Here is a 14,376-nt window from a genome sequence, read left to right as displayed (position 1 = left end):
ACAGATGTGTGAGCTGGACAGTAAAGAAGACAGAGCACCGAAGAATTGATGCTTTCAAATTGTGGTGCTGGAGAAGACTCTTGAGATCCCTTGGAAAGCAAACCAGTCATTCTTAAAAGACATCAACCTTGAATACTCCTTGGAAGGACTGATGCTGAAGCTGAAGCTCCAATATTTTGACCACCTGATGCGAACAGCTGACTCACTGTAAAAGATCCTGATGCTAGGAAAGATTGAAGACAGAAGGAGAAGAGGGTGACAGAGGATGAAATAGTTGGATGGCATCACCGATTCAATGGAGATGAACTTGGGCAAACTCTAGGAGATGGTGAGGGAGAGGGAAGCCTGGCAAGCTGCAGTGCACGGGATCTCAAAGAGTCGGACACAACTTGGTGACTGAACACCAACAAAGTAGCAGCACATACAGTAGGTAAGACATGTCCTAAGGCCCATGGGCACCTGTTACTGCCATAATTAAGCCAGTCACTACTTCTGGATAATGGAACAAAATGTAAGCAAATGTTTAGCCTCATAGTCCTAAACTCTTACTTGTAGCTTATGGAGGCTTTAGGTCATTTCTAGAATATAATCTACCCTCCTACTTGCTAGGTTTGTGACCTTAGGCAAGTTTCTTGATTTCTCTAAGCCTCAATCTCCACGACTACAAAATTAGGGTAATAACTGAACCACCTTGTAGAATGGTGCTAAGGATTAAAAACCACATGTGAGGAGCTGAGCACAGTTGCTGGCCATAGCAAAGCTTGGTTAGTATAAGTTAGAAAGTTCATTTCATTCTCAAGAACTGAATCACAACTTGGGTCCCCCAGTCCACGATTTTCACCATTTCTTAGAAACGCAGCCCACATGCTCCATTACTGCACGCGCACCTGGCACGATTCCAGGCTAAGCTGGAGTGGTGCCTCTGTGCTGGATAATTCCTAGGTAGGCGGGACTGACTTGTACACCACAGCACGGTTAGCAGCATCCCTAGCCTGTAACACTAGATGCCAGTAACACCCCTGTCCCAATAAAGCATGACAACCAAAAATGTCTCCAGACATTGCCAAAACTCCCTTGGGGGGCAAATTCATCCCTAGTTGTGAACCACCGGGTTAAGGTGAGAGAGGACCGCCACCGCCGCTGCCAAGTCGCTTCAGTCGTGTCCGACTCTGTGCGACCCCACGGACTGCAGCCTACCAGGCTTCTCTGTCCATGGGATTCTCCAGGCAAGAACACTGGAGTGGGTTGCCATTTCCTTCTCCAATGCATGAAAGTGAGAAGTGAAAGTGAAGTTGCTCAGTCGTGTCCGACTCTTAGAGGCCCCATGGAGTACAGCCTACCAGGCTCCTCCGTCCATGGGATTTGCCAGGCAAGAGTACTGGAGTGGGGTGCCATTGCCTTCTCCCTGAGAGAGAGGACAGGTCCCACCAACTCAAGGTTCTGTCTTGCTTGGTTCTCCGGGTACCCTGAGCTGAAAACGGAGATGAGATCGGTCGACAACTAAGCAGAACCCAGCAGCAGATGCTGGGGGCCATGCAGTGTGGGAGCCACTGGGGTCCATGGGGCTCTTGAGCGAGAGGCACCACCTCTTATTACAGCACAAGAAAACTCCAGGGGGGGTGGCATTTTAGGGAGGCCCTGTGATAATTATCACTACTAATAATACCTAATCCTTTCCTTTCACACATATTATCTCATCTATCGCACCCTGATAAGGATGCTCTGATTAAAGAAGTGCCTTAAGTTCCACAACCAATAAGCACAAAACTGAAATCAGATTTCAACTCAGGTCAGGGACGCAACCCATTCTGTCCTTTACTTGACCCCCACCAGGAGTTTACTGAGGGTCTTCCGGAGGAAGCAGGTCTGTTCTAGACCTGGGTGTGGAAAACTAAACACAACTCCACTCCTGTTCCCAGGGTACTCAGAGTCCAGCAGAGGAGACCTGCGTATATAGGAACTGCTCTGACAATGTGCAAGGCCCACAACATCAGAGTCACTCAGAGGCATTCATGCCATCAGTCAACAGTAAACAGAAGGTCTAAAAGGGGAAGTTAAGATGTTAGAGAAAGTAATAGAGTCTGACTGGAAGGAAGCCATGGAATATGGAAGCAGAAGAGCAGATGGGGGCTTCCCTGGTAGTCCAGTGGTTAAGAATCCGCCTGTCAATGCAGGGGACACGCATTCGATCCCTGCTCCAGGAATATCCCACATGCTGTGGGGCAGCAGAACCCTTGCAACACAACTACTGAGCCCATGCTCTAGAGCCTGTGCTCTGCAACGAGAAGCCACCACAATGAGAAGCCCTGCACAGCAACAAAGAGTAGCCCCTGCTCGCTGCAACTAGAGAAAGCCTGCACACAGCAATGAAGACCCAGAACAACCAAAACTAAATAAACACATACATAAGAAGGACAGATGGTGCAGCAGCCATGGAACACAGTGCTGCAGGGTCCAGGTATGTCCTGTGGGTGACTGGAAGTCAAAGACAGTTTTAAGTGGGAGAATCACAGCACCAGGGAAGAAAAAAATGGTCCTAAATTAATCTGAGTGCAGGATGAGCTGGAGATGAGAAGCCAAGTGAATATATCTAAGGGAAGATAAGCCCCAAGGCCCCTTTCTTCCAGGCCAGAGCACCTATGTGTCTAAGAGTCTGTGTATACAGATCAGTCATTGTCTCTTTTTTTTTTTTGAAGGTTCTTTTTTTTTTTTTTTTTCAATTGGAGTATAATTGCTTTACAGTGTTGTGTTAGTTTCTGTTGCACAACAATGTGAATCAGCTATTTATATATATATATATGTGTGTGTGTGTGTGTGTGTGTGTGTCCCTCCCAAGCTCCCATCCCAACTCTCTAGGTCATCACAGAGCACTGAGCTAAGCTCCACTGTCTTTTAAGATTTTTTTTTTAATGTGAATCATGTTTTAAGTCTTTATTGAATTTGTTACAATATTGCTTATTTTATGTCTTGGTTTTTTGGGCCCCAAGGCATGTGGGGTCTTAGCTCTCTGACCAGGGATCAAACCCACACCCCCTGCATTGGAAGGCGAAGTCTTTTAATCACTGGACCATCAGGGAATCACTTCACTGTCTCTTAACCAATAAAACTTTCTGTCATGGCCAGCAACTATAATTAATAGTCTCTCCTCTACCAATGTTTGTCTAACCTGTCACTAAAGTTTCAAAGCAGGAGGTAAAAGTGGTTATTGGTCTAGTATGTTATATTGTAAAATGTAGTCAGAGTGTGTTTTAACTTCAAAGTGCTTAGGTAACAATGAATCAGTCCTCAAAAACTTCTAGTGATGAGAAGTTAAAAGATGATTTTAGGCCAGGAAAAAAAAGTTCACTCTACTTCAAAAGACTGGCTAGACCATTAGGCTTCATTCCAGATTTTGTACATCATCAAAACAGGAAGAATTAGAAAAATGTAGATCAAATAGTTGATGACTTACAATATGTCACTTCACAAGGAAACAACCATGAGCAGAAATATAGAGATGACCCAAACTCCTTCCTGACAGGCTATAATAACCTCCACCCATGCGTGTTTAACCCTTCCTCCTTCTGCATACCTAAATTTCAACCAGTTTTCAGGGGGTCCTATCCTGCCTTCTCAGGTTTCCCTGTTAGCTTGTGTAGGTTATTTCTTCTCTACTTGACATACTTTAGCGCTTGTGAATCACATACTTTGTTTTCAACTAGATTTGAAACTCCTTGAATCAAGTATCTTTATCAATAAATTCCTTGGGATCATAGGATGATGTGTTTGCTGATACAGCTACTGTGATCTTGCGTGCGTGTGTGTGTTCATGCTAAGTCACGTCAGTCGTGTCTGATTCTTGGTGACCCTATGGACTGTAGCCCGCCAGGTTCCTCTGTCCATGGGATTCTCCAGGCAAGAATACTGGAGGGGGTAGCCATTCCCTTCTTCGGGGGATCTTCTCAACCCAGGGATCGAACCCACATCTTCTGCCACTCCTGAATTGCTGATAGATTCTTTACCACTGAGCCACTGTGGAGACCCCATGCAATCTTAAATTGTATTAAAGAAATACAGCCTAAAATAAAGGACACACCTAGTGATGGCCCCACTTTACCCACACTCCGGTCCCATACTTGGAGAAAAGCTTTGACAAATTAGGGTTCAGGGGACTTTAAACTGAATTTATTAGAGAACTGAGTGCGGTACAGAGATGTCTTAGAGGAAATGCAAGTAAAGTAAAGTAAAGTAGCTCAGTCGTGTCCGACTCTTTGCGACCCCATGGACTCTAGCCTACCAGGCTCCTCCCATGGGATTCTCCAGGCAAGAGTACTGGAGTGGGTTGCCATTTCCTTCTCCTGGGGATCTTCCCCACCCAAGGATCGAACCCGGGTCTTCCGCATTATAGGCAGACACTTAACCGTCTGAGCCACCAGGGAAGCATAGGAAATGCAAGGGGCGTCTTTCAATACATAAGAAGCTTTCAGGAGACTAGCATTTCTTTGTCTTTTGTACTCAGAGAATAGATACAGGGCCAGCATCTGGCAGAAGTTTCTAATGATTTGAACTGTTTGTAGGGAATAAAAGGGTCATCAGTGGCTACGTCCCAGAAGTACAAACAAGCTGACAGAATGCGGTCAGGGTGGGAAAAAAGGAGTCTGCAAATAACTCCTCGCCCACCATATTTCCTTTGCCTTCCTCCGCGGGGCTAGGCTAGTCAATACATAATTTACTGAACAAATCAAGTCATGAAGTGGATCAGACCAGAAACATGGAAGAGAATCTTGCTTCATCTTGCTCTCACCCCTACATTCCACGAGCAAGTTCCTGGTCAGCTCTGCTTTCAAAGTACTCTCAACTCACCACTACTTACGCCGCCACCATCATCGCCCTAATTTTGCTAATCTCCCTGCTTCGCTCCTGCCCACCCACAACCGGCCTACCCACAAAATCAAGGATAGAATAAACCTAAAAACATACATCCCTCCTTTGTGTAACCCCTCCCCTATGACTCGTCTACACTTAGTATTAAAATCTAAATTCCCTGACCACACCAAGTAAGGTTCAACCCCCACCTCCTCCTCTGAGATCATCTTCTGCCAGCCTCGCCCGGGTGCTGTATGCTCCACCCACAACAGTCCGGCCTGCTCCTCAATTTGCCAAACTGGCTCCGACTTCAGAGCCTTTGCACTTGCTGTTCGCCTTGCCTACAATGCTCTTCACCCAAATCTTTGTACCGCTGCTTCCTTTCTCTGTTTCAGGTCTGAACTCAAACGTCCTGTCCTAGGAAAAACATCGCCTGACCACCGCTGCTCCCCTAACTCGGCTCTCACACCAACCTATCTGTCATCTTTCTATATCCCATCCCTCCGGGCCTTTCATCCGTCCCTCCAAAACATAAGCACCCCGAAAGCACAGTGCACGCCTTTCTGGTCGCTGTTGCCAGAGCCCGTAGCACGCAAACCTTTCCCCCAGTGCAAGAAAAGGTCTGGCACAGGGTTGAGTGTTTTGGCCCCGAACCCTGGACCCCCAGCCTGTTTGCCAGAGGCCCTGGCGACGAATCTAGCCCGTACCTTCTTCCAGCGGCTCCAGGCCAGTCCCATAGCTGACCAAATCCTCGTCGCTGTCACTGTCCAGCGCCGCCATACTGCTCCCTTCCGGACCCCGCCCCCTTGCTACGGCGGCCTCAAGCGGCCAAAAATTTTCCGCGCTTTCTTCTCTGCGAACCGCTAAGAGTTCTAAGCGCGAGTCTTGAAAAGTGCTGACCCCTCCAGACAAGCTTCTTTCTTGGGATCTGCGCCTCGTGGTTCTCAAACCCGTTTTGTTAGAGGCAGACCCCCGCAGGAGTTGCCGCGGAGGCTTTGGCTGCCACGACGGCCCATCCTAACTGCACCAGGTGCCGGTCTGGAGGAGGCGCCTGGGAGAGAGTGGAACGCACCCGGCTGTCCGACTGCTGGTTCTCCAGGACATCTGCGCACCCCCACACTCCTCCTCAAACCGATCCAGACCCTTCCCCAACTTAACCTGCTGGCAGACTCTGCTCCCCTCAGTGCTACCACTGTCAGTGTGCGGGGAATTTGCCTCTACCCCGACACATGCGCGCGCTATCTGAATATAACGCCCTTGTTGCTTTAGCCGCTTAGTCGTGTTCCACTCTTTGCCAACCCACGGACTATAGCCTGCCAGGCTCCTCTTTCCGTATAACACCCTTAGGGTTAGTAAGTGTAGTCCCCTTCCAGACCTCTGAAAGGATTCACAGGCAGGGGGTACCCTGATGCCCACGGGGAAGGTAGTTTGGGGCAACACTTGGTCAAAGAGAAAAATTACAAAAAAAAAAAAAAAAAAGATCAAAAGAAAAGGAGAAAGAAGGTGGCGGTGTAGGTGTGGAGCCCTATACCAAGGCCACAGATGCGGAGCCCTGCACCAATCTCATCTCCAGAACTGAGCCTCATAGCAACCGTTGCCATGAGTCTCCCTGTTCTAAACCAGCCTACTCCCTGACATCACATTAGATAAAAATACCCACCCTATACCACTCTAAAAGGCACCTAATGCCACGCTCCAAACGGGAGTTTTCTTTGTTTTGATGCTATAAAAATGGGCCGCTATTCCACCAAACCTTGTCTCTCCAGCCGTCTGCGGTTTCAATAGCATCGACCACTCTTTCTTTTAATTGAAAGATAATTGCTTTACAACGTCGTGCTGGTTTCTGCTGAACAACCACTGGAATCAGTAATAATTATATGTATAATCACCTCCCTTTCGAGCCTCTTTCCCCTTCTAGGTTGTCATGAGATGCCAGGCAGCATTCCTTGTATTGTATAGTAGCTATCATTTTTATCATTTTATCTCTAATCATCATTTTTACACATGGTAGTGTATATATGTCAATGCTATTTTCTCAATGCGTCCTGCCCTCTCCTTCCTCCACTGTATCCACAAGTTCATTCTCTGCGCCTTCATTCCTTCCCTGCAAATGGGTTCATCAGTGCTATTTTTCTAGATTCCATAAATATCCATGAATATATATTTGTTCTTCTCTTTCTGACTTCACTCTGTATAACAGCCTCTGAGTTCATCCACTTCACACAACTGACTCAAATTTGTTCCTTTTATGACTAATAGTCCACTGTATATATGTAGCACATCTTCATCCATTCATCTGTTGATGGGCTTCTAGGTCGCTTCCATGTCCTGGCTATGTCAGTAGTGCTGCACTGAATATTGGGGTACTTTTTGAATTGTGGTTTTCTCAGGGTATATGCCCAGTAGTGGCATTGCCAGGTCATATTGTAGTTTTATTCCTATTTTTTTTAAGGAATCTCCATGAAAAGTGAAAGTGGCTCAGTCGTGTCCAACTGTTTGTGACCCAAAGAGTATAGTCCATGGAATTCTCTGGGCCAGAATACTGGAGTGGGTAGCCTTTCCCTTCTCCAGGGGATCTTTCCAACCCAGGGATCAAACCCAGGTCTCCCGCAATGTGGGCAGATTCTTTACCATCTGAGCCACAGGGGAAGCCCAAGAATACTGGAGTCGGTAGCCTATCCCTTCTCTAACAGATCTTCCCAACCCAGAATTCGAACCGGGTCTCCTGCATTGCAGGTAGATTCTTAATGCATCTTCCCCTCTAATAAACTCTATTCTCCTCTCCTTCTGCCTTGTGTCTGGTAATTCTTTTCCAGTTTGTGCACAGATTATGACAGTAGGGAGGGGAGAAAAAGGGAGAAAGAGCAGTAAAGAGAGAAAAAGAAAAAAAAAGAAAGGAAAATTGAAAAAAGAATGAAGAAAAAGAAAAAGGAAAAAGAGAAAGCAAGCAGACAAGCAAAAGGCTGTGCTGTGGGGTGAGGGACACTGAGGGCTCCCTTACTGAACCTAAAGAAACAAACATCTGTCCAACGGGGTGCTGTTATCCCACCCCAAAACTCCTTCTTACAGAACAAAGAAAAGAAGCCCAGATTTTCAAATTGAGGGTCAGAAGTCTGCCTGACTGAGAATCAGTAGGATATTGTTGAACTAGCCGTTCTACCCATGCCCCGGGGCCTCCTGAATCAGAATCTCTGGAGTTGGGACTGTTTCTTGAGACCCAAGACCCTCTCTGGCCTCAAGGCCTCTGTTGTCACTGTTCCCTGTGCTTACCGTACCACAGGCATGATTCACAGTCTCGCCTGCTTCAGGTCTCTGCTTGAAGGTTACTGACTCAGTATTATGTCTAATGTCCTTCTCTCCCCCATTGGAATGGAAGCTCCCATTGAAATATAAGGTCCAAGAAGAGAGAGATTTGAGGCAGTTTGGGGTTTGTTTGTTTTAATATTGGCTGCACTGGATCTTCCTTGCAGTGCGTGGACTTCTTTGGTTGTGGCGCATGGGCTTAGTTGCCTAGAGGTATGTGGGATCTTAGTTCCCCAACTAGGTATCAAACCCACATCCCCTGAATTGGAAGGTGGATTCCTAACTACTGGACCACCAGGGAAGTCCTCAAGCCAGTTTTTCTTTCTTTCTTTCTGTGCTGTACCCTCAGAGGTTAGAACAGTGCTTGGAATATAGTAAGCACTCAATAATAATTTTGAAGAATGAATAATTAAATAAGTCATGGTACATGACTTTTTTTTTTAAGTTATTTTAAAAACATCTAGGGGTTTCCCTGGTGGTCCAATGGTTAAGACTCCATGCTTCCACTGCATGGGGCACAGGTTTGATCCCCGATCAAGGAACTAAGATCCTGCACGCTTCACAGAGTGGCCAAAAACAAGCCAACAAAAAAAGCACAGCTTCTATGTATAATTGATAGATTTTGCTGTATACCTGAAACTAACACAATGTTGTAAATCAACTCTACTCCAATAAAAATTAAAAAAAAAAAAACACACAGTTTTGAAGTTTTTGCAAGTTTCCCATCAAAAAGCGGAGTCCATGTGCCCTCCCTTGAGTCTAGGCTCCACGACTATGACCAAAAGAATACAGTAAAAGTGACAATATACCATTTAGCACATCCAAGCTTTAAGAAACTGATAGATTCGACTTTCTTGGGCTGCTGGCCCTGGAATCTTAATCTCCGTTCTGTGAGGAAGCCAGGCCATGAGGAGAGGCTAGGTTGATAGTCCAGACAATGACCCAGCTGGGATTAATAATCAGCATCAGTCACCAGACGGGTGAGCAGGGAAGATTCAAAATGACTCCAGTTCCAGCGGCCATCTGGCTACAGCTGCCTGAGAGACCACGAGCAAGACTCTCTTAGCTGAGTTCAGTCCCTTCTGAAACCAAGAGAGTTAATAATACAATGACTGTTCTTGTTTGGAGCCATGAAGTTTTGTGGCAATTGGTTAACAACAGGTACTGGGAACAACCTTTATGATACAATACTATAAAGCATTTAAAAATGCTGATATGGGACTTCCCTGGTGGTCCACGGGTTGAGAATCCGCAGGCCAATGCAGGGGACATGAGTTCAATCCCTGGTCCGGGAAGACCCCATATGCCACAGAGCAACTAAGCCCATGCAGCGCAACAACTGAGACAGCGTTCTTTGGCCCGCGAGCTGAGTGCCCTAGAGCCTGTGCTCTGCCACAAGAGAAGCCACTGCAATGAGAAGCTGGCACACCAAAACTAGAGTAAGCCTGCACATAGCACAAAGACCCAGCACAACCGAAAATAAACATAAATAGATAAATAAAATGTAAGAAATAAAAATGCTGATGGTGAGTATCTCCAGTGGATGCTGTTAAATGAGCAAAACAGAGAGTGAGGCAGAGTACTGCCATTTATATTAAGAGAAAGCATAAAAAGCCAAATTTACTGTGACTATTGCATCCACAATGTAGGGACACAGTACATCCAAAAATATGCTATATCCCCAGGAAACTCCCCAAAGAATCCGGTAACAGTGGTTGCCACGGATCAAAGAAGATCAGAGCAGGGGGATACATGTATACAACATTGCACCATTTGAATTTTTGTTTTTAGCTGCATCCATGATAGTCTTTCCTTCTATGGCAGTATCTTGGGTTTCATTTTAAAGGTTTTTTTTATGGATTAGCTCCTTTCCTGCCTTGATAAATTTAATGTACTAAAGAGAAAGTATCTTTGTTTATTGAAGCCCTGCAGGGCCCCAGCACTATCCTTTGATCATCACTGTTGTTGTGAATAAGAAGCTTTTGAAAGTAAAGAAGGTTAGGGTTATATACCTATACACCTAGGTTATATACCCAGAAAAACCATGAAGGTCCATGATTTTATTTCTAAATTACCCTAGCTAATTTTCTTACAGCTTATAGCTTCTGAAATGTGAGAAAACTCCAATAAATTTATTGTTGAGAGTTTACTTTATTGGATTTCTGACAATCACAAGCATTTAGTGTACCAACCTTTCTGACTCCAGATCTTCAGAAATGCTTCACCTGCAACTCTGATCACTTACTACCCAATATTCCTGAATCTTGGCAGCAGGAATCCCTAAACAGCACAGTTTTTGATTTGTTGTTGTTGTTTTTTTATTTTATTATTTTATTTATTTATTTTTTTGACAACAAGTCACGTGGGATCTTAGGTCCACAACCAAAAATCAAACCTGAACTCCTCACACTGGAAGCACAGAGTCTTAACTACTGGATCACAAGGAGAGTCCCATAAACAGCGTGTTTTTCTGCAAAGCTGTAGCAACTGAAAAAGAAAGTGAAAGTTGCTCAGTCGTGTCCAACTCTTTGCAACTGTATAGCCCACGGAATTCTCCAGGCCAGAATACTGGAGTGGGTAGCCTTTCCCTTCTCCAGGGGATCTTCCCAACCCAGGAATTGAACTGGGGTCTCCTACATTGCAGGTAGATTCTTTTTTTTTTTTTTGCAGGTAGATTCTTTACCAACTAAGCTATCAGGGAAGTCCCAAGAACCTAAAACACCACTTACTCTTCCTTTCTTATTCAAACAGGCAAGAAACTACAAATCCCAGAATCTTATCAGGAAACTGCAGATAGGAAGATAGGTGAATCACCTGGGTAGGGAATAATTTCTTTCTCATGGTCCACACATCAGTGTTGGTGGTGGGATGGTACTCATGACATACAAAGAACCTTGCTCTAAATGCCTGGGAATCAATGTCACTCACAAATACAGAGTTCCTGAGAAGAGCAAGGAGAGAGAAGAAAGCCTTCTTAAGAGAACAGTGCAAAGACACAGAGGAAAACAATAGAATGGGAAAGAGTAGAGATCTCTTAAAGAAAATGAGAGACACCAGGGGAACATTTCATGCAAAGATGGGCACAATAAAGGATAGAAATGGTGAAGACCTAACAGAAGCAGAGGAGATTAAGATAAGGTGGCAAGATTACACAGAAAACTATACAAAAAAGGTCTTAATGACCTGGATAACTATGATGGTGTGGTCTCTCACCTAGAACCAGACATCCTGGAGTGTGAAGTCATGTGGGCCTTAGGAAGCATCACTACTAACAAAGATAGAGGAGGATGAAATTTCATCTGAGCTATTTCAAATCCTAAAAGATGATGCTGTTAAATTGCTGTACTCGATAAGCCAGCAAATTTGGAAAACTCAACGGTGGCCACAGGACCAGAAAAGGTCAGTTCTCATTCTAATCCCAAAGAAAGACAATGCCAAAGAATGTTCAAATTACCATACAGTTGAGCTCATTTCACATGCTAGCAAGGTAGTGCTCAAAATCCTTCAAGTTAGGCTTCAACAGTACTTGAATCAAGAAATTCCAGATGTATAAGCCCGATTTAGAAAAAGCAGAGGAACCAGAAATCAAATTCCCAACATCCACTGGATCATAGAGAAAGCAAGGGGATTTCAGAAAAACAACTACTTCTGCTTCATTGACTATGCTAAAGCCTTTGACTGTGTAGATCACAACAAACTGTGGAGTATTCTTAAAGAGACGGGAATACCAAACCACCTTCCCTGCCTCCTGAGAAATCTGTATGCAGGTCAAGAAGCAACCTTTAGAACTGGACATGGAACAATGGACTGGTTCCAAATTGGAAAATGGAGTACATCAAGGCTGTATATTGTCACCCTGCTTATTTAACTTCTATGCAGAATACATCATGCAAAATGCCAGGTTGGATGAATCACAAGTTGGAATCAAGATTGACTGGAATCAACAACCTCAGATATGCAGATAATACTACTCTAATGGCAGAAAAAGAAGAGGAACTAAAGCACATCTTGATGAGGGTGAAAGAGGAGAGTGAAAAAGCTGGCTTAAAACTCAACATTCAAAAAAGTAAGATCTGTGGCAGATTCATTTTGATATTTGGCAAAACTAATACAATTATGTAAAGTTTAAAAATAAAATAAAATAAAATAAAGTAAGATCATGGCATCCAGTCCCATCACTTCATGACAGATAGATGGAGAAACAATCAAAACACTGACAGACTTCATTTTCTTGGGCTCCAAAATCACTGCAGATGGTGACTGCAGCCACGAAAATAAAAGACACTTGCTCCTTGGTCGAAAAGCTATGACAAACCTAGACATCACTTTGCTGACAAAGATTCATCTAGTCAAAGCTATGGTTTTTCCAGTACTCATGTATGGATGTGAGAGTTGGACCGTAAAGAAGGCTGAGCACCAACGAACTGATGCTTTCAACCTGTGCTGTTGGAGAAGACTCTTGAGAATCCCCTGGACAGCAAGAAGATCAAACCAGTCAGTCCTAAAGGAAATCAACCCTGAATATTCACTGGAAGGACTGATGCTGAAGCTGAAGTTCCAATACTTTGGCCACCTGATGTAAAGAACCAACTCATTGGAAAAGACTCTGATGCTGGGAAAGATTGGGGGCAGGAGAAAGAGGGGGCCAGAGAGACTGGTATGGTTGGATGGCATCACTGATTCAGTGGACATGAGTTTGAGCAAACTCTGAGAGATGGTGAAGGACAGGAAAGCCTGGTGTGTTGCAGTCCATGGGGTCACAAAGAGTCAGACACAACTTAGCAACTGAACAGCAACAATTTATTTCCATTGAGCTTTCTTATTGAAATATGGACATATGTACAGAAAAGTGCAGAAATCACAAGCACATAGCTCTGTGCATTTTCACACAGTGAATACACCTGTGTAACAACAAGCAGATCAAGAAATAGAAAATTCCCCCAATCCCAGAAGCAATAACCTCAGAATAGATTAATTTCATCTTTTTCCTATTTTACATAAAATAGAGTTATATAGCATTGTTTCTGGCTTCTTTGGCTCAACCCTATTTTTGTAAGCCAAGCATTTTGCTCACAACATATTTGTTGCTTATATTAATAATAGTAATAAATTAGTTTTCCTTATGTGAGTACACTGCAATTTCTTATCCATTCTACAGTTGATGCGCATTTTGAGAAATTTCCAGTTAGGTGCTTTTTTAAAAAAAATTTTGGCCTCACTGCAGGGCATGCAGGATCCCAGTTTCAACCACAGGTTGAACCTGTGCCCCCAACGGTGGAAGCGAAACATCCTAACCACTAGACTCCCAGGGAAGTCCCAAATAAGGGGTTATTGTGAAAAGTGCTTTCCTGGTGGCTCAGATGGTAAAGAATCCGCCTGCAATGCAGGAGACCTGGGTTCGATTCCTTGGTGGGGAAGATGCCCTGGAGAAGGGAATGGCTACCCACTCCAGTATTCTTGTCTGGAGAATTCCATGGACAGAGGAGCTGGTGGGCTACAGTGGATGGGGTCACAAAGAACTGGACACGACTGAGCAACTCAAACTTTCACTTTGAAAAGTGCAGCTATGAACATTCTTGTACATATGGAGAACAGATGTGTGTATTTCTATTGGGTATCTATCTAGATTTGGAATTGCTGGATCACAAGTTATGCATATATCCCTCTTTAGTAGAAAATGCCAGTTTTCCAAAGCAGCAGTACCAATCTACACTCCCACAAGCAGTGTACAAGATTCTGGTTGCTTCACATTCTCACTAATGCTAATATTAATATTTTGGGGAGCTATTCTGTCACTTATTTATGTTTATTTCCTAATCACTTCTTCCCAAGATCCCAAAATAGCTTTCCTTTTAAATCACATGTAACAGTGTAGTATAGCATAACATGTGCTGTAACTTCAGGCAATGTAACTTACCAGACTAGTAACACCTGAGCCTCAACTTATTCATCTGTAAAATGGGAATGATAAACTACCCGCTTCATAGGTTTGTTGACCAACTGAGATCATGCATGGAAAGTGCATGCATAAATATAAATATGCATATAGCACAGCTCCTGCCATAAAGTATGCAATAAACAACTGCTATGCACTTGACTGTATTTCAGAGCTGGGGAAACTGAGGCCACAAGGGGTAAAAGGGTCTGGTCAAGGTGAGTAGTGGCAAAGCCTACAGAGCCTGGTGTGGTTTTCTCAAGTCAGTGCTCCATGGCACCCTGTGGCTTCAA

The 14,376-nt window shown here is 44.3% G+C and overlaps 1 protein-coding gene across 1 annotated transcript in view; it reads right to left on the bottom strand.

The window, feature by feature from the left end:
- The window catches only part of GPATCH1 (G-patch domain containing 1), a 55,017-nt gene extending 49,325 nt beyond the window's left edge, over positions 1-5,692 (bottom strand). The window contains exon 1 of the mRNA XM_055552347.1: positions 5,553-5,692. Within this exon, the coding sequence (XP_055408322.1) occupies positions 5,553-5,625 (73 nt within the window). The 5' untranslated portion in view covers positions 5,626-5,692. The remainder of the gene's footprint in view (positions 1-5,552) is intronic.
- Between the last annotated feature and the right edge of the window lie 8,684 nt (positions 5,693-14,376).

Source organism: Bubalus kerabau, chromosome 17 (assembly GCF_029407905.1).
Source record: "Bubalus kerabau isolate K-KA32 ecotype Philippines breed swamp buffalo chromosome 17, PCC_UOA_SB_1v2, whole genome shotgun sequence".
Classification (NCBI taxonomy): Eukaryota; Metazoa; Chordata; class Mammalia; order Artiodactyla; family Bovidae; genus Bubalus; species Bubalus kerabau.
This window is presented reverse-complemented; position numbering and strand designations above follow the sequence as displayed.